Source organism: Dromaius novaehollandiae, chromosome 6 (genome assembly GCF_036370855.1).
Source record: "Dromaius novaehollandiae isolate bDroNov1 chromosome 6, bDroNov1.hap1, whole genome shotgun sequence".
NCBI classification, from domain to species: Eukaryota; Metazoa; Chordata; class Aves; order Casuariiformes; family Dromaiidae; genus Dromaius; species Dromaius novaehollandiae.
Genome location: NC_088103.1, coordinates 27,626,996 through 27,651,433, shown reverse-complemented (window position 1 = coordinate 27,651,433; position 24,438 = coordinate 27,626,996). Strand labels below are relative to the sequence as shown.

The window sequence follows — 24,438 nt, the reverse complement described above, 5'->3', positions numbered from 1 at the left end:
CAGTTTAGTAAGAACATAGTTCTGCAGGAGAAAAAGGTAAGAGTTGTAAGCTGTAAACCTGAGGAAGAAACTGCTCTGCCTGTCAGAGATACAGATGGGCAGAGATGAAGAAGATAGAGCCAAGAAATGAAGCAGGAAACTTCTTCCAAGTTACATTATTGCAAAGGGGTTTGAAGATGTCGGTGTGTAAGAGGGGTGAAAGATGGAATTGCCATGGCCCTGCTTTGTGGAGAGGGATAGTGCTGTAATTGGTTTGCAGTAGCCAGGCTTGGGGGCTGGCAGTCCTTTCATTTGACCATAAGCAATTGCTGGAAGCTGCTACCCTCTTCTTTCTTGCTAAGTATGTTTCTGGCTCACCAAGTGATTCTTCTTCCTGATTTGTTGCTGTTTGCAATCCTGTAATTCTTGTTTGTTATTGGAGAAGGGTCTGAACCAAACTCAGTACTGAGCTAAATGTTTTTTTTGCTATACATAATAGTTTTTTGCCATATGAGGTCTATGTGTATATCCTCCTTGTAACTATGGTTAGCATCTGGCAGAGGAAGTTGTGGCAATTTTGCAGTAGCAAATATGGAGCAGTTTGTCCTATTAGCTGTTGCCCTCTACTGGAGAGTACTGGAATCCCTAATTATACTATGTTCTTACATCTCAAGTGATTACCGCTGAAGTATTGGAAGGAGTCTCTTCTGTTATCTGTATGTATCTAGTCCCTCCTTGAATCTGTCTGACTTTTAGCCTTAGCTAAAATGGCCTGCAGCAGTGAATTCCCCTGGCTGACTATCCACCATTGATCGAGAGAGGGAAGGGAAGAGTATTTCCTCTTGCGTTACTGTCTCCTTTTTCCATTCCTCCCGCCCTGCACACTATGCTCTCAAAATATGTGTTCAAAATATGATCTAGTAGCAATACTACTTTGGTTGAACTAGCACCAGACCTTCAAACTTTTGAAGCACATCATGAACTCCTGATTGGACGCAAGGGGAGAGGAGTGGAGTAATGCAGGCTGGACAAACTTTCTCCATGTAGGTGGGCTGCATTTCCTGATTTAATAAGGCAATGGCATTCTTATCTTTCACATGTGGTGGTGTTATTGAGCTGCTAATTACTTCTTGACAGAGCAGCAGTATTTCCTACTATATCCCTAAGCATTATCCGGTTTTAAGTTCCCTGGATTAATTATGTGTTCCCTGTCAGTTCTACAGCTTACTGATGAGGAAATCTAATTACAGAAAATGGCATGTTACTATTTATTATGGGCTATTTTTGGGTTGTTTAACTGCAGTAGAAACTGTGCATTAATCATTGTCTAGAATCACAGTAATGTCGCTGTCACTTGAGTTTTCCGTAAGTAAGGAGCTCTTAGTAGAATGTAGTAGTAGAATTGTCAAGTGATTCTGTTAAACATCTGGAAGTCATGAGTCTATTAAGCAGCTGCTGATTGTTTGTGAAAGCATAATTAAAAAAAAATTGGCCACTGCATTTTGTCTGTTGTTCAGCTTATTGTTCTGTCTGTGTGTCTTGCTGCTCTTATGCAGCCTGTCTTTATAATATTTGAGCACCTCTTCCAGCTAAATGGATAATATCATTGAATATTCTTTCTGTCACTTCAGGCTGTATGGTTGATCTTTTGGAGGAACTGCAGGCCAGAAATGTGGCTTGTGTTTCACTAGATAATGGCTGGCATTCGTGTAGATGAATTGCCCTAATGCTGTTATGATGTGTTTCTCAGTTTCTGATGCATGTGTTTTCACAGGAAGTCTTGAGGTAAGATGGGGCTCTTTAGTCCCATTTTCCATATGGGAAACTGAAATGCAGAAATGGAGTGACTTGCCCGTGTTCGTATGAGAATCCTGAGTAGGAAACTGAATCCACATCTCCCGAGTACAAGTACAAGCACTGCAACAGCTTTGTTCTTGTTCAGCCAAGTTTAGATTTGGGAGCTGGAAGGTGCACTGTAGAAATCCTTCCAACTGCGTTGTACTTGTCCTGCTTCTGTAACAACGGCATAGTCTCAGTGGAAGCAGTTTTTATGAATGACAATGAGCATTCTTTTTGGTAAAATGCACCAACCCCAGCAGGGTTTTAGAGGCCAGGCTTATAATGTAAGACCTGACAACATTATTTTGCATGATAATAAATGCTTTGGGAATCTTTACACTTGATAGAAATTTCTATGTGTTTGAAATTCTAAGGGAATTCCAAATATGAAGGAATATTAGGTATAACATGAAATTGTATTGAAGGAACAAAGTTCCTTTTGGGAAAGTATTTCCTCATCTTCTGAACGAGGATTTATAATTTACTTTCCTAAAGGTGGTGTCTTGTCTCCTGAGTTGTAGCTTTGCAGGAGAAAGATGAACTGGAATCTACTGCTTTGCTACCACAGATCTTATCCAGACAATCACAAAGTGTGCCACATTAATAGCACTGGTTGTTCACTAATCTACAGTTTTTGCATTGGCATAATCTTCTCTGCACGAAAAATACTGTAAGCCCCCTCTTAAAGCTTTTTTCAAAGCCATTACCTTCTGACAAGCCCATGAGGGAAAATGCTGCTCCACAGCTCCCAGCATGAGAAGGAAATGTGTTTTGTTAGCAACTATCTGATTATTCAGCCTCTTATGCTACAGATTCACCTAAGTCATTCTCTATTGAAAGAGCATCCATATGAAAACAGTGTTTCATTATGCTAGACTGACCTCCAGATTTTAGCATGGTCATCTGTGAGACTGGAGTTTGACAGGAAGAGCTATGAATTTCCAGGTTGCTGAAGCAGGAGTGAAAAACCTCGCTTAGTCAGCTGGGACTCATCATCTCCCAAATAATCCATCCTCAAGCAGACAGAGGTGAGCAGCTGCTTAGGGCTGGTCTGTGTGGGTAGGGCATGTGGGTTTTGTTATATGCCAGCATGAAGGACTGGGAATATGCTTGTGTTTTATATACCCTTGGGAGTTACTGCTGCTCTGTGCAAATTTTGAGGAGTGAGAATTTAGGCAAGTCTTTGTGTTGCCTGTTCCTGGAAGGAGGAGTGTCTGACTGAAAGACTAATTTAGCAGGCTGGGAACAATGTGACCTTCTACAATGGGCAGAAAATAAAACTGTCTGAGTTTGCCCTCATCAAAATTTTTAGCCTTTTGTAGAGCAGGTAGGATTGAGGGAAGTAGGATTGGTCTTCTAGTCAATGTGGAGAAAAGCTAAAACTACTATTGCCTTCCAGGGTTGAAAACAGAGTTTCATAGAAAAAATTTAGGCTGCTATTTTTCCCTTTTTGCTTATTCAGTGGCACCACAATCCAGTGACCTTGTGACATATTGTCTGCAAAACTTGAGACTCGAGACAGAGACTCATGTTTGTCCACTCTACGGTCCCTCCACTGGGTGATGACACAGCTTGTACTGCTCCTGTTGTGGGCTGCTTGGATATATCAATGATATGCCTGGCTGTAGTATGTGTTAATCCTCTCTCCTGTCATCATCTCTCATTTTGCTCATTCCTGCACCATTTTCCTTTTTGTGTAGTTAGCCTTGTGAACTACTCCCTGGTTTTGGCCCTGTTGGCTGTAGATGAGTGCAGGGCAAGCGGATGCAAGCACAGGGTAGCTCTTGCAGCATGGGATCTATCTGCTTACATGTCTGAGTAGCGCTCAGAGCTCCGGAGTCCGGGCTCTTCAGCTTTCTGTAACTGTTTGGTAGTACTGTGTGCTTTTCTTTGTACTTGACTCCTAGAAATAGTGGACATCTTTGTATATAGCTCCTTCTATCTCCTGCTGATTGGGGCAGACTCCTGTAGGGATCCTGGTGGTCTTACGGATGTCAGTCTGGCATGTATCCCAACTCCCATGAAACTTTTGACAGCAGTCCCTAGCCTTTGTTAACTGTTCTCAGTATGTGATAGCTCTAGTCTTGACAGATGAATATGATAACCCAAAATGACTTTAAAAACAAACAAACAAACAAACAAAACTATACAATTACTTTGTACAAGCAGCTGCTAACAAATCACTCATGTTTCAAGTTTTTATAAATCATGCTGTTTCTAATAAAACACAGGTAGGAATGATTTCCTGTAGCACGGGAGTATGATTGTGTGTACGTATGTACATGTATACATAAAACTCCCTCTTATATCCTGTGTTTCCTGAAGGCCCCTAAATACTCCCTGGGCTGAGCCCCTCCCAGGTTGAGATGACAGCTCCAGAACAATAGGTTTGGGCTCTTCCTGGTTCAGTTCATAGCAGTTTAAAACAGGATTTCTCTCTTGCAGACTTCTGCAGGCCTTGAACTAGCTGAGAAAATGAACTGCCCACCTGTAAGCCGGAGTAAACTGCATGTGCCAATATGGTGCTGATTTATCCTTGTTTGACTCCTTATGTGAAATGTGCAGACTGGAGATACCTTAATGGGTAAACTGATCACTAAATAAATGTTCTGGAAATACTGTGTATTCCTTTGGAAGGCAACATGCAGGGAGCTGATGGGAAGCTTGAACTGAAGCAGTCTTTATTTTGCAAAGTGACTGATTGGAGAGGTGGTCTCTTATCTGTAGTCAGGATTGCTAGGTTCTGTTTCTAGCTCTACTCTAGCGGCAGAGTTTGAGACCAAAGGGAAGTCTCTTGACGTTTCTGTGCCTGAGTTCCCTGCCCATCGTACATGAGGGGAAAATAATTGCTCATTTTCTGAGGCTGGCTGAACCAGCACACTTAAATCACATTTAGTTCTTTGTTCCTTTCTTATCTGTTATATCTGTCTGACTAGGATTTAAGACCTATCATTTAGTATGTGCACTGTGGTTAAATGCAGAAAACAATTAGTTCTGTTGCGCTGGGCACTCTGCAGACATAGGAAATGACAGCCCCTTTCCTAAAAGTGCTCCTGCAGTACGTTGCTGCTGCTGCTCTGTTATATTAGCAGTGCAAGAAGAAAGCAGGCTGTGCAAAGAGGTAGATAGTATTTACTGTTTTCTGAAGCACTGAGAATCGGAAGACACTGACAAGAAAACCTTTAGAGCAGATGAGTGTTCCCACTGTGAAGAGTTTTGTTTGCTAAATATACTGCATCCTTTGTTATATTCATATTATATTGCTTTTGTTGATCTACAGTAAGATGTGTGTAGAGTTTAGTGGATATTGTTGAGCTGACTTCAAGTGTTAAATTCTCCAGCAGCCATAAAGATCCCTGGAAGAGAGAAGAAGAAAAAATTCTCTGTCCTCCCATTGGTTATCTGCAGCGCTAGACATTTCACACAGCAGAGTGAAGAACAACAGGTCAATGTTTTTGCAACTAACAAGGAGATGTGAAGCTGCTTATAGGACTTGCTGGCTTTTTTTGCTAGGCAGTACTGATTGTGGTTAGTTACAGGTATGTGAATGAACTTGAAATGCAAGGCTTTGACTCCTCAATGAGGTGTTTCTGCTATTACTGTGGAAATTTCCCCTGCCCATTAGGCTGTGCTGTGGAGCCAGGAATGCATGTGCAGGCAGAGAAAAACAACAGAAGGGCAAGGGCAGGTATATTTCTGCCCCCCCCCCCCCCCCCCCAAACATGTTTAGAGCCAACTAATGAAAAATCTGAGAAAAGGACTTCACTGACTTAACTAACACCTTAACGTGGAATTTTCTGAAAATAGTTGTTTCTCATACAGCAGATGCTCTAGTGGTTGAAGGCTAATATATATGTCGTAAATTACATGACGGAAAGGGGGAGGAGATAGACTGAGACAGGCAAAGAAACTGCATCCTTCTTTAATGTTTCTTTTGGCCGCTTGTGCAGCGCCTATTACAAAGGAGCCATGGCTGAGAATTTCAACTGCTTCACCACCTCAAAGGTTTTCAAGGGTCTCTGTTCAAGGTGCTTTGACCTGAAGTGCTGGCAGGTGCAACCTGTTCAGTTCCCCCCAGGTAAACACTGCTTCTTTGGAGTCCAGCTTCACAGGCCTTTTTTTGTATGCTGCTGGTCTAGTATCTGTTTCTTACAATTAAATGTGGTCCTCTTAAAAAAGGACTCTAGTGAGAAGAGAGTGCTCCTCGACTTAGGGCAAATGTGTAGCTGAGGGCATAGCAAGTGTCACTCTGGACTCTGCACTAAATTCAGCAGGATTTTGTGCTCCTCTGATCCTTCTAAATCTACAGCACTGGGGAGATATGTACTATAGACCTTGGGTAAGGCTTACAAGAGATAAGAAATTCTTATTCAAGTTCTTCGATGTGCCTGTAAAGGATTTTTGTGGCATTTGAGCTAAGTGCTTTCTTGGTTGCTGTAGTATATTAGGCAGCATATTTTCTGTAGTCACTGTTTTGTCTGTCAGGCCTCTAACTAGAGTCATTGAAGAGAAGGAACATAATTGGAAGAGCCAGACAATGTCCCTGTACTGTTGCTCCTGATGAGTCAGTGCAGGCACTACAGTGTGACAGGCAGCCTGCGTAATACCATCAGCATACACACACTCATTATAGCCTATTATTAAACTGCTTGCTACAGATACATGCTTAACTGTTGCACATAAATCTCATTGTAGAGTGAGAACCAAGATGGATTTTTCCCCTGTGAGCCTGAAACATGCATTGTGGATGCAGGAGGATGTTGGCAGCATCCTACCTCTCACATTTACCTTGTCAGAGACTTGATTCCTCATTACAGAGGCTGCTATGTAGAGACTGGAGAAACTTGAACCTTATAATGTAACCTGCTATTGTTTAACTTAGTCCTGAGCCAACAGCTGGATTTTGCAGCTTTAAGCCAAGCATGCAGTGTCTGTACGCAAGGTGTAGGGAGAGCTGGGCACTTCTGCACCGTAGTTAATAGCGGTGAACGCTAAGCAGGGAGCTGTCTCAGGCAGTCATGAGGAATGTTGAAAAGAGTGTTTTTTAACCCTGTCCCTTTCTGAGGCTGGAAGTCTATTTCTGGACTAGAAGACAGCACTTATCTGTGCCGGGGTGTATGGTTCCCAGAACACAAGGGCTTCCTGTACAGAAAACTCTTCCATCACAGTTAAGCTGGCTGCAGAGGATGCAATCCCGGAGCCCTCTCTTGGAGGTGGATTTCTCTGTATCGCTGCAAACCATTAGGCTTCAGCTTACACCTACACTTCTGCCTTCTTCCCTGCACGTCTTGCTCTTTCTGCCTTCAAATAATTCCAGCTGAATGACCAAAACTTAACTTGTGAGTAAAATTGTGTCACTGCCCTGCTTAGGGAGTGGACCTGCACACACATGCTAGCCGCCTCCTCTTCACGCTCTCCCTAATCTATTTAGATTAAGCTTTACAGACAGGGGCAATTTGCAGCTATATATAGGACTATTGCAATGGACCCATTCCTGCTGGGTTCCAAAGCTCAAGGCTTCAAACATCAAGGTTTGGAGGCCAGAGAAGGCCCTCATGATCAAATGTGAACTCTGCCACTTTTGCACCTGGTCTTCATCGGGTTTGTATAGGTAGGACGGATGGGTTTTAGCAGTCAGGGCAAAGGACAAGACTCCAGAACCCTGTATTCTGACTGAGTAGGTTTTGCAGTGTCAGAGGTGAGGAGAAGTCAATGCCTGCTTCAGTTACTAAAGCAGGAGATCTTACCTCGATAACAAACTGGAATTTCTTCAGGAGACAAAAAGTCTAAGAACAGTTGAGTCATTGAGACCTTAATTTATAGTCTGAGTGTTCAGACAGGAAGCCATATCAAGACTGTGATGTCTTGTGAGGAGGGGAAAAGATCCAGCAGCACTCAGCAAGTGCATTAAAAAGTATCCTGGGTGAGAGGAGCTTCTGTAATGTTCCCTTGAAGGGTAAGCCTTTGAAAGGAGAGGCTTGGACCAAAGTAAAAGTGAAATCCCACCCAGCATTTCCAAAGATGCTGCAAAGCTCTTTGCTATGGCCAAAAAACTCAGTTAAGGGTTCTGCAGGAGACTTTACTATACTAAGAATTAAGTTCCCTGCTCCAGGTTTTATTGCTTGCTGTTCACTGACAGTTCTCTTGTTCTGGGGGAACATGGCTGTAAAGAATTGAGGATTGGAAGGAGAGGTGTTTTCTTGAAGTAGAGGAGTCGTACTGGGGATGTGGAACATCAAAATGGAGACCTTCGCAATTTCCTATTTAATATGCAGCTAATGCAAAGAGGAGCACAGCAATATCATGTTTTAATAGCTTATTTGGCTGATTAGGCTCTGCCCTGGAGAGTGTCTTGTATTTGTGTAATATTGAACAAGCTGTTGCTGCTGAGTAAACACACTTATTTTTAACAGTCATGGCAGTGTTAGCCTTTTATCCTCTGAAACTTCTGCAGCAATTGCATGTTTGTATCTGTCATTTGTACTGCACTAAGCTCTTCATTTCCATTGTCATGCACATGTGAATTCCATCGGTTTGGGGGGAAAATAGTGAAGATAAGGGGGAAAATGTTTTTTCCTTCTGTCCACAGTAAATGTGTTGCCTTAAGTTTATCATTGGGGGATGCCATTTTTTTACAGGATGATACAGGACCATGTTGTTGACCACTCTGAAACAGTCACAAAAATAGGATTTGTATCTGACTTAAGCAACGGACTGCAGATATCTGGAATTGTTAGCTTTTCATTTGGATGCTGTGGAAGGAAGGGACAATGACCCAGGCAGACTGCCGTGACCTAGAATAAATAGTTCTGTCTTTGTCAGTTTTTTTGTTTTTAGGTTATGTAGAGATTTTCATTAGTTGATATTATGCCCTAATTTCCTTCAGCTCTAAAGATATTTATGTTTGTTTTAAATCTTCCTGTTTTCAAGACTGAGCATGGTCTGCAAGCTGGTGTACAAAACCTATATCAATAACTCAACTTTTCATTGATCTTTTCTTGCTTCATTATTTGTACATACTCTGGAAGAAAGTCACTGTCATGTTCATCTGACAAAACCAAATTAGGTTTGCGAGACACTGCCATAACAATTCAAGAGAGAAACCCTAAACAATATGTCTTTGTTCATGGATGTTGCATTGTCTACTTCTAAGAATCTGGAAGCACAGGTTTCCATAGAAGGAATTAATAACATTCTTCCCTTGAAAATAATTCAGAAAAGAAGGAACTTTGATCTGCAACAGGAGAATGGCATGCCCTTACTGGAGTGAAGTGGCCTGTACTGGAGTGAAGGGGGTTCTGTGGTGGTAATTCATCAAGCAGTGATGAAGGTGTTTTGCACTTGTGTGCCATATGATGTAATTGCAGCTGCACAGTCTGCTCCGCCAGACTGACTTCCATACTAGAGGCTGGAGGGTGAACTTGCAGATACTGCTTTGCTTGAATATTTCCTCAGATACTTCCATGAGGACAGGGGGAAAGGAGGGCTGACCTGCAAAGACCTCTTGATACTCCTAATAGTGCTGTCAATATCTGTGGGTTTTTAAAGTAACTCTGGGTTTGATTATGTTCCCAGGGCGGGAGGTAGTATAACTCCTGCTGATTTCAAGGGGATCAGAAGCCACTCTGCAGCTAATTCATTAATCTTTCTTTCAGTATTGACTGCATAATAAAGGGCTTAAGAGCACCTGAAGTGGGCTTGAATTGTGCACTCCAGAGAACAGCACAATTTTCTACAGCGTGTGTTCCAGGCACTGCACTCTAGAGAGGATAATATTATGATACTTCTGTGCCATTTTAGAATGACTTTTTGATGTGGTGGTTTTTGTTTGGGGTTTTTCCTTTTTTCAGTCCTGTATTTCCACTATTTTTGTGTTATATTTTTGGAGTCCCTTCATCCTGTCTTCTGATTTCAGTGAACCAAAAATCAAAACATACGACAATAGATAGGACTTGAGGGCAGGAGGTGTTGAAAGTGTTGTGTTTTTTTAACCTATTCTTTTGACTCCTTGTTTTTTTTCTTCATTTTAAAACTCACAACCATCCTAGATAAACCTCTCCGTTCAGTCTTTGCTGGAGTTCCTTCCTAGCCTGTTATTCCACAGTCTTACCTTTCCCCAGATAGGGAACAGGAACTGAGCCCTGACATTGTTCTGCAGCACTGTCTAGAGGCCCTAACAGAGCATTAGGGCCACCTCTCCTCTAGTCACTGGACAGGGATGGCAACAATATGATCTCTCCATTAATGACTCTGTAACGGGAAACCCAAAAGGAGAAGTGGGAGTAGCAAGACATGAGTAGTATGTAGAGGATCATAATGCATTGTAACATGGCGAATGTTTTTATTCGTTACATTGGATACCTGGAGATGAGGTTGGTAACAGGAATTAACTAGCTGTTAGGTAACACTTGGGGATAGCTTGATGCTTTGGCATTGACATGCCTTCCCTCAACCTCTAAAGGGGTTTATGTGTGTTGACAGATCTTTGTCCTCTTTGGCTATCCACACGTTTTCTGAGCATTTCTTGTCAGTAGACTCCACCCAGTGTTTACCTGTTTCTCTTACCAATCCAGGGTGCGTTTTACAAGGCAAAGGAGCAAAGCTGTTGTACTATGTATAACATACTGGAATTTCATCCTCCCCCAGGTCACTATGGAGGTTATTAGCTTCTTCTGAAGAGGTTTTTTTTTCCTTGCAGAAGAAGGCAGAAAACACCTGGGAAGTCTCTGAGATACCCAGACATGTTTGTTCTATCTACTGCAACATCAACCTGCAGTCTGGACTGTTCCTGTTATTCATACCTGTAGATGCTCCCATAACCCTCTGGTCTGTTATAGCCTTGTTGAGAACTCTCTAACATGTATTCAACTTTGGAAGTCTTCTGTTCATTTCCCAGTACAGAGCTTCCAAGTTTTTAAGGGCTGCCATCTGCAAACTGTTCCTGTAAACAAAATCTAGTTCTAGTAACGTTAGTGAAAAACTTTCCTTTCTTCTCTAAAAAGATGTACTGTGGCAATAAAGGACTGCTGGATAAACACAGGTCAAGTCTTTAACGTGAGAAGGAAGTAGCTGTTTTGGACAGATGGAAATCTGTAAGAGTATCAAGAATTCAGGAGAGGCTGATATCCCAGAGTGAGTTACTTTTTCTCTCAGTGGAAAGTAAGCAGTGTAAACTAAGCAGAATGTTAATATTGCTCTGAGCCCAGGAGCATGTAAAACAGCAAAAGGAGCAGAGGTACTATTGCATTGCTGGTAGGTCATGCTAGACTCCTATTAATCTCTTCTTCCCTTAAAATCTGCGAATCATACTCTAAATCTTATAGAACTTAAGAAGATGGCTCTGTTCATTCAGCTGTTTTTCTGTATGGCTATGTCTACACTGTTATTTGCTGTATAATTACTGTAAGAATAAGAAAACTTGAACTGGCCCTGGAAAAAATGACCTGGAAACCATAGCAGCACGAACTTCCTTATAGGCTCCAAACCTGCAAGAGATCCAGAGTTCTTGGTGAAGTGGGTAATCTGTGCCACATTCTGTGTCACTGTCCTACTATAGCTGGCATATCCAAGATATTTTCTCCTTGCTGTTTTACATTGCTTTTGATGACGTAATTGCAAATAGCCTAAAAGATCTTCCCAGTTGCTTTCTGATTACATGATGATATTGAAATTTTGCAGGGATTCGTGTTAGTCTGTTTTATTTAAAATGTTTTCAGATCCTGCTGAAGCTCAGGCATGCCAACTCTTTAAACTATTTTAGTGGTCAAAGAGCAGACCCGTTCTCTGCCACTTGGGGTGGAGAAGTGATTGCATAGCAAGTAATTCAACAAATATCAGGATGCTACCTGATCCTAGTAACTGATGAGCATGATCTTATACCACATGAAGTGAATTAACTTAACTCTTCTTGAAATGGAGTGCACCCATGATCAATTACCTCACCTTGTTGATGCTCTCCTTGTCTGATTCATACCTCTTAGCGACACTTACTAAAATGACACTGCCAGGAAAAAGGCTAGTTTTAAGGTTTCTATGGAGTGAGAGAGAGGGAAAGAACAGAATTCTATTCTATCCTTGCTACTTCTCCATGCATTTCCTTCTTTAAAATACTCAGTTGTCTTTTCTCTCAACCACAGGCACCAGTGTGTCTGTTCTGACACGTTTTGGCCTGAAACGTGCAGAGTTTATCTGCTGTGATGGCTTTAGATACAATGGGCTTCACCCATCCATCTCAAATACAACTTACAGATGCAACTTGCCTCCCCTCTTTTTTTTCTTTTAAATCCTGTTACTTATACAGCTCTCCACCTCCCTTTGAAAGATATTGAACTAACTCTTAAGACTCGATTTCCTTTTGTGGAAACAGCTGCAGTTCTGGTGGTTTTATCAGTATTCTGTAGATGGAGGAATTGGGGCACAGGCAACTTAGTTATTCACTTGATACAACACAGCAAACTTGTAGTCAAGTATGTCCTATGACACAGCAGATCTACCTTGTGATCCGAAGTGCCAGTACTGCCAATACAGGTTTTACTGAGTGTCCAGATGAGAAACAATACAGGCAAGGGAGCGCTTCTACGGGTTTGTGCTTGTGTAGCTCTGGGAAAGTTCTTCACAGACACATAGGGAAGCTTTCTTTGCCGTTCTGCTGCCTGTTCCTGGTCTGAGATCATGGCTCAGTTGAGCCATGTGTCTATCTCTAGCCAGCAGTACATATGAGGAAATTCACCTTCCATCTCTTTGACTGAGGCTAAGCTGATGCTAAGTCCTCTCCCTCCAGCTTCCCTGTGCGTGTGTTTTTTGTTTTTTGTTTTGAGACTAGAAGTAATGCTGCACAGAACAAAAATGTCTGCAGAGCATCTTTTTGTCTCATCTTTTCCAGGTTAGCCTCCTTGCTGTCATCTAGGTCCAGTTTCAGGCAAGGGAAGCAACGCTGATTTTTGAAGCTGTGGCGGCTGCTGATCCAGAAATCACGGTGAAAGTTGTTCATTAGTATGATAGTTGCTTTGCAAAGCCACAGCTATCCAGAAGTTGCATATCAAAATACTTCTGCATAGATGTGTGTATTCTTCCTGCTGTAAGTGTCCCAGTGTAGAGTTTCTTCATGTATGCTATGTTACTAGTTTCGAAAATGAAAGCGGATTATAGATCATTTGATCTCTAGACTCTTTCATGTCTTTTATGGAGAAATATTTTACCTATCTAGCCTCAGGGGAAAGGTGACTTGCAGTAATAGATGAACTGTATGTTTGGACATTTCTTCCTCAGCTCTTGCAAAAATGCATCACTTAAGGGTGGAAGTATTGTCACATGGACTAGTCCGTAATCTCTAATTCTGGACTGGTGTAAATTTGTGTCAAGGTCCTGAGTTAGCATGGGCTATGTGATCCTTGGAGTTCAGGATCTGAGATAAAAAGCTGCTGCAGAAATGTTGTTCCATGTTTAGCAAATTCAAGATATTGATGTAGTCAGTTTAGCCTCATCCTTGGCCTGGGATTCCAAACATACACCTGAGGGTAGAGTTCAGCCCCACTTTTTTTCCTTGAGTTTGTAAACACTTGTAACAGTGACCAGGGTGCTGCGTTAAAAGTAATGGTATGAGACTTAACATTCAGTGTTCTGGAGCCAACTGTGTTGACGGACTCAGACAAGCAACAGAAGATTTCCATACACATGTCCCATTTCTTACCAGACTACAGTTCCGTAAGGATCCTGGTACAAGTCAGGACTTCTCGGTTGGTTCTGTTAAGGAAGTCAGCTACAATAATGCCTTGAAGGTGTGGACGCTTGTCCTCTTAAGATTCTCCCTCGAAGCACCATGGCTCCCAAAGAGCTTGGGGTGATGCTATTAGCAAAAATTGGATTTGAACCTCTGCCATACTGGAAGCTCTATAACCTATTGCCCATCCCTTGAGCTGTCTGTCTTCTCAGGGATGGCGCCCGAAGCCCAAGAGAGGGAGGAATAACTTAGTCATGAACTGAGGTTTATTTCTGGGGCGTGCTTTGGCATATGTCAAGTTAGTCCCTGGGGAATTTGAACTGATTTAATCCGTCATTAATTTACCTCCAAAGCAAGGTTGCAAATGCAGTCTGCATGACTGCTGGGCAAGGACACATCAGTCTATTTAAATTTAGTAATGTCATCTTACCAGTGGCAGTGGCTGTCAGAATTGATACACCCTCCTTACTAAGATTGTTTTTGTTACCTTTCCATTTTTGTTTATTTACAGAGTGCTTTACAGTTTGCCAGACAGATCAGACAGCTGTGAGCTAGGTAGTGTATTACCCTCAATAAGTGCATTGGCTTCTAACCGGAATGGTTATGGTAAGAGCTTCACACAGTTCACTGAGGTGTGTAGGGAGCAACGCACAAGAAGCTGATCTGAAAAGCTTTGAGATGGATATGTAGACACATAGGCACGTGCACATGCACACCCCTTCCTGTGACCCGAAAGTACTTCCCAGAGATGGGCCTATGTTGTAGACTTTGCTCAGTTCCAAACTGCTCAGGAGTGTTTAAAAATGCCATCAATTCAAGTGAGTTTCTTGTGTGTGAGGGGCAGGGGTATACACTGAAGACTAAAATTGCTTCAGTTTACAGTGTTTTTGGTTATTCATGGAAGTTGAGGTGAAAGTCTCTAAATAACCAGCTTTTTTTTTTTCTTTTTCTTATTTTTCACAGGTAAGCATCCCTCAATTTTCCTTTCTGAAAAAATCATTCTCTCCATTATTTCTCTTTTCCTAGTCTTTCAGTTTTCATGCTACCAGACCAGCCTGCTGCAGCCTCATTAGCACTACTGTATGAGGTCCACACTCGTAAGAGGGAAGCGGCTATGATAGAGTATAGTCCCCATTGCTGCTGTGGCTACATCAAATTTTGCATTCCTTCCACTGTCCTGTGTCTGCTGTTTTTTTTTTTTTAAATGAGCTGTGCTACAGAGAGAGCTTGTTCTTCTCTGCCATTTCCTCAAAGCTGGATGAAATAGAAAGAGGAAACAAGTCATCTCCATAAGAACTTTCTACAGAGTATATGGAATCAGTATCTTCTGCAAAGGATTAAAAAGGAAGTGTATTTTGCTTGAGAAATGCTTTGTTTTAGGGTTAGTTCAAGTAATCTATGGGTCTGCAATCTCTCGTAGAGTAAGCTTCATTGCCCTCGTGTACCGAAGGCCTTTTAGTGAAGGGGGGCAGGTGACATCACATCACAGGTTGCATCAAGCATGGTGAAAGTCTGTTTGTCTGGCTTTCATAGAGGAGAATGGTAACCTGAGGAAAGCCAATTACAACTCCTGCATCTCATACTGCAGTGCTGTGCAGGTTTTGGTTTGATCCTTTGGCTTCATCAGTGACTTTAGTTTCCTGCAGAAAGATGGGCTTTATGAAGGGCTTTAGTTTGACAGCCCTTTTTTGTTAAGTCAATTTTAAAAGAAATTCTTTATTACCTCCTGCTATTTCCTGTAAATAAACTTTGAATCTCCTGATCTGCAGGTATCATTTACCATTTATGGCCATTTCATGCCATAAAATAGCAAAAAGCTGACATGTATATAGTTGTTTTTTGCCCAGAATATTTGTGAACTAGCTATATTTATTTACCAAACATACTGACTCAGGCTGGGGGAAGGAGCCCTCCACAGAAGCATGCATTCATTTTTCTGAAGTGAAGAAACATGGCTTGATTTAGAGTCCTGAGTTCTACTTGATTGCAAATGTTTACAAATAGGGTTTATGCTCACTTTTTACTTTGTACTACTGCATAAGGAAGGCCTAATTTCTATTTTGCCTCAGCATGCAGGGAGTACCCATTCTGAGATTACCTAGTTTTCTTTAGACACCTCCTTAGGAGCGAATTATTGTACCTTAAAGGAAGAGAGCTAGAGTTGCTGTCTGCTTAACAGCATGCCTTTCTACCAAATGTGAATTGGTCTTCAAAATAAAGCAGCTATTAAAATTACATGTTCTGACAGAAAACAACAGTTGCCAGCTTTCAAGTGGTAATTGGGGCTCTGAAAGTCTGATCTGCTGGAATCCACCGATACTGTATTATTTTCATTGTTACATGTACATTTCTAGCTTTTGTTGAGAAGATAATGATCTGAAAATGTGAAATTAAAGCTGGGAATGCAGAACTGCCAAAATTAGAATGATCTTGAGAACTTTTTTTTTAAACCAACGTTGTGATCTTTTGGGGTTCTTTTTGTAAATTCTTGACATTCTTGTCATAGGCTATACTGAATTCCCTTCTGGTTTGAATTGCACAACTTTGGTTCTCTTTCTGTGTGTGAAGCCATTTTTCCAGGGCTATTGCATACGTTTCTGAAAGCAGCAAGGTTTTGAACTTCTAATGTGTGCAGTATTAACACCAAACCACTTCCGGTTCTATTCTTCATGAAGAAGCTTTCTTAAAGACAAAACAAAAAATTCTGACCTTCCCACTGCCTATGTCCTTATATCATCTCTTCCCTTTCTGGGATAACACAGTTTAGCCATGGTAGCAATTGATAGCATCTCTTGAATCTTTTGGGATGCTGATTCTAAGTATTTTTCTTTTTTTGGTGGGGGAGACGGTCAGAGGTCAGTTCTATGGAGGGGGAGGTTTGATCATTTTAGCAATTTCCTGTTCCTCAAGTGCTCTGATCTTACTTAGGAGCTGGGACCCCCTAGGGGAGGTTACCTGGAAGGGTGGTCCTTGCTCTGTTCTGTCTCGTCCTGTTCATCTAGCTCAGGCTCTTCATCCACTCCTCAGCTGATTCCGTAGGCACAGTAGCTCTGCTCTGGCATTCTGGTGTGCAGTGCTCCTTGTTTCCTTCAGCAGAGGGAAAGGGAAGAAGAGGAGTGTCACTCAGTTATAGCCTTTCTCCTTCCTCCCTCCTGGAGCCCAGCAGCTGTGCAAGTTGCAGCAGCCACACTCTGCAGGGACTGGGGTAGGGAAGGAGTTAGGGGCTGGATGATGCTGGGCTGCGCTGCACAGGCTATTGCGGAATGGGGCACACGGAAAGGTACTTGTAGATAGTACATGTACCTTTCTGTTTGAAACCTACTTAGATTCCCTATTTATTAAAAAAAAAAAAAAAAAAAAGAGCAACAACAACAGCAAAAAACCTTCCGTATCCTCTGTCTCTCTTTCATTCCTAGTTTCTTCTTTCTTCTGGTGAATAATTCATTTCTGTGCTTAGTAGCCTAGAGCACCAGGAGTGTGTAATGGTCCTTTACTGGCTTCAGTATGCTCTGCTCGCAATTCACTCCAATTACCAGCACCAGGCTGCTATTAGGTTTTTAGGCAGGCAAAATGCATACACGCACAAAAGTGTATTGTGTCAGCTTTAATGCTTTACTCCTCTCCTCTGGGCTGCTTTGTGGAGCCCTCAGTTGCTGGCTTTGGCCCCTTGTGGAGTTTGGCTGAATGGCTCTGGCTGTCATCTGAGTAGTCCCTACAGTCAGTGTTCAGTTTGGCAAAATCTTTTTTTCTTTCAGATGCTTACTTCTCAAATATATATCAAATGTGTCATAACTTTACAGTATGGTTTAAAACAAGCCAACCCATCTTTGACTTTTACACTAAGCACAGGATTTTTATTTCTCTCTCTCTCTCTCTCTTTTTTTTTTTTTTTTTTTTTTTTTTTTTTTTTTTAAAGCATAGGGAAACAAAATCAAGATAATGATTTCAGAAATTCCTCAAAGCAAAACCAAAGATATCTAAAGTGAAGGCCTCAGCAAAAAATCTGACAATGTTTCTTGATTGCTTTTGCTCTTATATTCTGTAGATGGACCAGGAATAGTGTGTACTATTAAACATTCAGCATATATGCAATGGTGCCACCGTAACTTTGCTTTTGGAGCTTTTTATTTCCTGACTTCTTAAATATAGCAACAGTGAGGTAGTGGGGTGGATCTGGTGGGTATGGAGTAGTATTTTTGTTGCTCTATACACTAAGACTACCCCAATTCAGGGTTCAGGGTTCTACCCCAATTCTTACCGTATAAACTTTGCAGTGGCCTGAGCTATGCGATTAACTAGAGCAGAGTTTCATGAGCTCTGGATTATTTATTCAATGGACAGAGATTCCCTGCTTTAGAATGATGTTGATCTGGCTTGTCAAGAGGAACTAAATGAAGCTCTATAGCCTGACTCTACTTGAGGGATAGCGAAGCATAGAAATGGGTTGTTGTGTCTGTAGTGACATGACAGTCTGGGTCCTACTATATTTTGTCAGGAGCAAATTTGACATACTTGTGAGACTTTAACAGACTGCAATAAGCAGGTCCTTTCAAAGCAGCAAGTCACTTTAATAGGTTGAGTTGTCAGAATGAGAATTGCAACTTGCAGACTTCATGAATCAGAGTTTATTCTCCAGCTGAAAATATTTTCCAGCTTGAGCATTACTGCTTGGGTTATTTATACATAGTAGTTTGAGTGTTCCATGTTCACAGAAAAGAGTAAAAGGTTAATTCATTTACATTTAATACCAGCTGGCTCCATGATTTATTACAGTAATTTCTCCAAATAAAGCATCTGTACAGAAGATGTTTTACCAAGAAGCAAAGGGAAATTATGCCATAACAGATATAATGAAAAATAAAATTACTGGCTTCTCTGCTATATAAAGAAGATTGCAAAGGTCATATTATAGGTTGTGTTCTATCAGTTGAAATCCTGGATTGTCTCTCTCATGAGACACTGTAATTGTATTACTCAGTAATACAGATCTGGAAGCTGACAAGAAGCATAACTGGGATTGATTTTGATTACCAGTGTTATGATACTCTCATGTCTCTTGAATTTGGCTGTTGCTAAAATGGTTGGAGAGAAGATAGTTTGTGAGAGTTTACTAGCAATGCCATGCTGTTTCCATTGTTCCCCTTTCCCCGTTCCCCGTTCCCCTTTCCCCTTTCCCCTTTCCCCTTTCCCCTTTCCCCTTTCCCCTTTCCCCTTTCCCCTTTCCCCTTTCCCCTTTCCCCTTTCCCCTTTCCCCTTTCCCCTTTCCCCTTTCCCCTTTCCCCTTTCCCCTTTCCCCTTTCCCCTTTCCCCTTTCCCCTTTCCCCTTTCCCCTTTCCCCTTTCCCCTTTCCCCTTTCCCCTTTCCCCTTTCCCCTTTCCCCTTTCCCCTTTCCCCGCTACGCATCAAAAAAACCTTTATGGATCCAGCTGCCATTCCAGGGCAGTTTAGTGCAGGAATGGGAGTTGCTCCTTACACACCTTTTGGCTTGACTGTTGAGAGTCCTAAGATAAGTCCCAGATTACCTTCTGCCTGTCTTACTGAATGTAGGTCCTAAAGAATGTCAGTTGAAAATTCTTCAAAATGTCAAAGATCGAACTAAAAAGAGAAACAGTGGTGTCCAAATGGTCTTTTTTGTTCCATCCATGTTACTGGACAAGAGGTTCCTAGGTTCTTTTTATCTCAACTTCTCCATAGATGATTTTTGCTCACTTTCACTGAAGATGCTATTCCACAGACTGACTATGAAAAAATTCCTGAATTTAAAATACATTGTGCTGATTACATTTGGGCTTAAGGTGAAATTGAATCTGAATTCTAGCAATGTTTGGACTGGGAAGTAAAGGGGCTCAGCCCTCTTGCTAGGTAAACTATAATCTCTTGCATTACAAAGCAGTCCTGTTGTCTCGCAAATCTAAATCAGTTGTTCTCTTCAGGTATCTTCCTGAGATCTTCTCAGTAACGAGAATCTCTGGAAAGGAGTGCATTTTATTCAGATATCTAAATAGAGATCTGGAAGTACAATTTCAGCCACCTCATATGGCTTGCAAGCTACAACCAGAGTTGAGAAATTAAAAGGTAAAGGAAGAATAGATGTCATCTCAGATGAAACTTTAATAAGGGATGTTTAGCTGTGGAAACCAAGGAGAATCTCCTATGCATGCTTAGAATATTACTGCTACAGAGGATAGACCAGAAGCGTCCTCTGTGAGGGGAAAGAAAGGTGAGATGTGCATGACCAGCTGAATCTTTTCTTGCTCAAAATTGTTGGGTTTGGAAAGGAGAAGGACTCAGTGGGACAGCAGGGCTTAAATTTGCAAAAAGCCTGTTGTGTTTATCTTCCTTTCTTTGTCCTCCTCATGGCCTTTCCCCCTTCACTGGTGTTTGTGTCCCTTACAGGGTTTCATTCTGCTGCAAGGCAATCAGGTGAACGAGCTGCCACCTAATCCTGATGAACCAGGGAAACATCTGTTTGAAATTACCCCAGGTAGGCCAGCATTTCCTTGTACTTTGTGCCCAACATCATCCCATTCCCATCAGCTGTCATTAATGATAATTGAACTGCAAGGTTCACTTCACTTCTAAGCTGCCTGGCACACTAGTCAGGTTATCTGCAAAGGAACAGGACTGCACAGACTGCTTCATGGTTTTTTGTTCTGGAAACACTGCTGCTGTGGTATCTCATGAAAAGAGTAGTTAAGGTGCATCATGCCCTTTGCTTTTCTGTTTGGATGGGGCTCCCAGATTGGTATGGTTTTCTGGTTGTTATAGATCGTGGGAGAAGCTGTCACACAGAAGAGCCCAGACTTTGTGGAAAAGGGGCATGCAGTAACTGGATATAATCTTTTTTCAGATATTGTAGTGCACTTTCCCAATTTGAAAAACATGTAGTCTCCAAATATTTGGCTTTTAGTTTAAAAGAGTAGGTAAGTTTCCATGGAAAGAAAGCAGGGTGAAATTTTGTTAGGTAGAAAATCTAATTAACAGCATAAGTTTAATGGAAGATTTTTGATTATTTTAGCTCCTGTATAAACACTTTCTGTGGACTAGCTTGATATCTCCAGAGTATTGTATTTGCTTCCATTCAGTTCTGATTGTATCTGAGAGGTAGGACCCTCCCTGTGCATAGATTTGAAGGTAGTATATTTTGCGAGTGGTTCCAGATGACAGGTCGGCAGAGGACAAGGGTGTTGCATCACTAGCAGCATTAGACGAGAGGATGCGAAAGATGAAACAGGGTGAATGTCTTGAGAGCTGCCTTCCAATACCCGAAGACTGAGTTCCTGGAAACAAGGAGGAGACAAAGGTGGCTGGGGTAAAAACTGCGCTTGGTCATGCTTTCATTTCACAGCCAGTTTCTCCTGCATGGACTAGCTTTCTCCTTCTTATCATCATCTGTTTCCCCACAGTGTTGGGTCTGTTGATAGAGTAGATCAAAAAAGAGGCAGCCTAACATAATTACAGTTAAATGGAATGGATAACGTGGGGCACATTTGTCCCTGTCGCTAAATACTACTGCTGGAGGCAGTATGCTTTTACCTGTGTGTTTGGGGTCTTTTTCTTGCTGTCTAACCAGGCAGGATTTCAAATGCCTGTTGTATGCTCCTCTTGACATAGTATCAGGCAGTGCAAGAAAAACAGGCTGTGCTGAAAGGCTCTTAATTGCAGCAGAAGACAAGGTTTTGCCGTAAGTTACTGTGACAGCATTCTGTTTGATACACAAGAAGCTACCTGGGGAGAAGGCATTTTTTTCCTCGTTACCTGTTATTGCTTCCTTTTTCTTATCCTGTACTGCACGCTCATAGGCTGTGCCCCTCAAACAGCAGGGCATTGGGCTGGCAGCATTGCTTACATGGGAGATCTCCTAGGAACCGCCATTCACTGCCTGAATGTGACACGTGTCCTTTGACCCATTTCCCAAAGATGGTGCACTGTACTACCACGAAGTACTCCTGACCTGTGCTGTGAAAGCACTTGTGGTGTTTTGTTTATTATTGATCTCGTGTTCTAGTGGTGATCTGAAATGATTCTGCTGGTTGGCTGAATTTTAAGTTTTCTGCAAATTTGAGTTTGCCTACTGATTCCGACTTGGCAAATGATCATTCTTCACTTTTTGCCCAACCTGTCAGGTTGTGTTGCTGTAGATCAGGATAATTCTTTTGCGATCTACAAGTGGCTGCCATTTCAGTGGAGTGGGTGAAACAGTGCTTGGGGCTACTTGAAACCCTTTGGAAAGTGGCTGCCCAAAGGGATGAGAAAAGGCAATGCTACAGTCACAGCACAGTTGTGTGTCCCAGGACACGTGTGTTCAACCTGTGGTTTTGACACTGCCGTTCTTTGCATTCCTGAGAAAAATTACTCGGTCTTAGTGCCATCACTATTGTGCCTCCAAAATTCTTTTTTTTCTTTCCCTCTCTTGCATAGCTAAAGCCATTCAAGTGTGTAGCAAACTTGGTTGCTACAGAGATAGCAAATACTGAAAAATGCCAGTTGATAAAGAATTTTACTCAAGCACAGATATCACTGGAGAATGTGGCTTGTGAAGTTCTCTGTTCTGTTCACAGTATGTTTATTCCAGGCTGGTTTTGGTATAAATCGGGGTGTGGTGACTTATTTTGTTGCTAGTCTTCTGAAATGGCTGTGCTCTGTGCAGTTGCTGGCCTGCAGAACGCCCACATAGTGAACAGCTCCTAAAAGGGTACTGAATAGGAAGGGGAGCACAAATGATCTTGTAGAACCCAAGTCAGTATTTCCTGTCTTACCCTGAGTTGGATGTCTTGCCGTGATCATATCTCTGCCTCAGTTACAGTTTTCCCACTGTCATATAGGGCTATATATATCTATAGACATGACAAGACCTTTTAGTCTCCTTGACCAAGCTGGGTATCTTGTGAAGACAAGTACATTCCAGAGCTGTAAATACAGATTTGGGATTTTGCTGTGTCTGTGAGCTGCAGAGCTCTAGCAAATTAAGAACAGAGTGCAGCATTATTCAAATGCTTACCAGTATCAGAATCCTTTAGAAACTAATTATCTGGCAATGAGAGGGGCTGAGATCTTTCTCATGTATCCCAGCAAGGAAATGTCCAAAGCCCTCAAAAGTCTGTTACCGGTTACCTCCAAAGACCTATTTTTGTGATCAGTTGCTGGAGTTTCAGCATTTTGATTTCTGGAACTGTGTTTGGATCTTACTAGCTTTCCTCTGCTGCGGGCTGCGTGAAGCTTGGCTGTGGGAGTTACTTCCTCAGAGCGTAGGGACTGGAGTAACAGCATGTCCTGCATTGTAACAGAGCCGGTATTGATTTTTCTGCTGAGTAACAAGAACTAATGATGGGCTTTGTGTATTATTCTTGTTTCATCAAGTTTATTTCTAAGCTGTATAGTGCAGCTGGGAGAAGGGTTAACTAGGGACATGAGACTGCAGAACTGTTCTGTGCTCAAACCTGTGTTGTTATCTGGTGGCAGGATTTGCTGAAATACCTCCTTCGGCAGAGATGTTCTCTCTGTCTTCTCTGGGGGAACTATCTGAATTTATGGACCCTTTTAAAGCCATTCACTAGCTGTGACAGAGGAAGGCATGAAGTTCAAAATGGGATGGCAAAGTAAACCAGACACTTCATCAGCTGACATCATGTTTCAGGGCCCATTAGTAGGCAGAGGGGAAACTTTATAAAATTGTCAGGGTGCTCTGAAGTCAGGTGCAGAGTTTAATGATTAGGGGTCATCATCATGCATGGAAGCTGGTATTTCTGGATTGGTACTGTTGCTGTTGTTAGCAACTGTTGTTGCTAACATCCTCTCCTGCAATGTGGGACACCCAAGTCTCTGTTCCACTAGGTTTAGATCAGGAACATGAATCTGTCAGCTACCTACTAGGTGAGTATCCTCAGTGGCTACTGGTTATACTGGAGGGGGGTGAGTTTGCTTCATTTTTGACTATGCTCTAGAGTTCTTGGCCGAAGAAAATGTGTCCTTTTGTATTTTAACCAACTGGCATGTTTTGATTGAAAGCAGCTTTGCTGAAAAATTCCTGACATCCCTGTGTCTCTTAATTGCTCCTGACAGCTACTTCCTTGCTCTTGCCTCAATGCTTTCTGCTGAGGTCAACGGTGACAAATCTTAGCTAGGTCTTTCTGCAAAAATAAGAGTGTGGTTTTGTGTAAGTGTAATTTGACTTCACTGCAAGCTGCTGCTGAAGTGATTGATCTTGCTTTCCCCCTTTCCTCTTGGCTTCTTTCCCAATATCCTGTCATATCCTTCACTTAGCTCTTATGACTGTGCAAAAACAGTTTTCAACCAATCAGACCACAGGTTGATCAAATTAAGCTTACAATGAAAACTTCAGTTTGCTTTTTGTGCTCTAGTGAGTAACATTACCAGCCCCCTGATTGATGGAATAGTTCGTAGCCCTCTTCAGAGCTGTTGGCTGAGTCTGTAGGAAGCTTGAGACAGTGGCTGCATATGCTTCATTCACATTAGAAGGTTATTTTCAAAACTTTAGAAATTAGAACTCTGTGGCTTGCTTTTCAACTAATTGTGAAGGCTGAGCTCAGCATAGGCAGCTTGCCTTTACGCAAGGGGTCTGCATTCAATAGTGACTCCTTTGAAGTTGGACTGTTGGTTGCATTTTGCCAAAAATTTTGCTGGGGCAGAACAAAATACCTCACACAGGAACTTTTTGCAGGGCTTGTGTAGGAGCCATTTCACTTCGCCTTGTTTGTACTATATACCAAGTAGGAAATGAGGAAAGGCAGAACAGGAAAATGAGTCTTAACTCATTTGTCCCCCTCACAGGGACAGTAGTTGTTGCCTACTTGTTCTGTAGGGAGTCTGCCAGTGTTGTTGGCAGTGCCTTACAGATAAGAGCATGCAGCAGGGCAGATTCGTGTCTCAAAAGCTTCTCG

The 24,438-nt window shown here is 42.0% G+C and overlaps 1 protein-coding gene across 1 annotated transcript in view; it reads left to right on the top strand.

Moving 5' to 3' along the window:
• LOC135328789 (rho GTPase-activating protein 22-like) overlaps positions 1 to 22,228 on the top strand; it is a 41,859-nt gene extending 19,631 nt beyond the window's left edge. Inside the window, exons 3-4 of the mRNA XM_064514462.1 lie at positions 19,934 to 20,021; positions 22,188 to 22,228. Coding sequence (XP_064370532.1) covers positions 19,934 to 20,021; positions 22,188 to 22,228 — 129 coding nt within the window. The remainder of the gene's footprint in view (positions 1 to 19,933; positions 20,022 to 22,187) is intronic.
• The last annotated feature ends 2,210 nt before the right edge of the window (positions 22,229 to 24,438 follow it).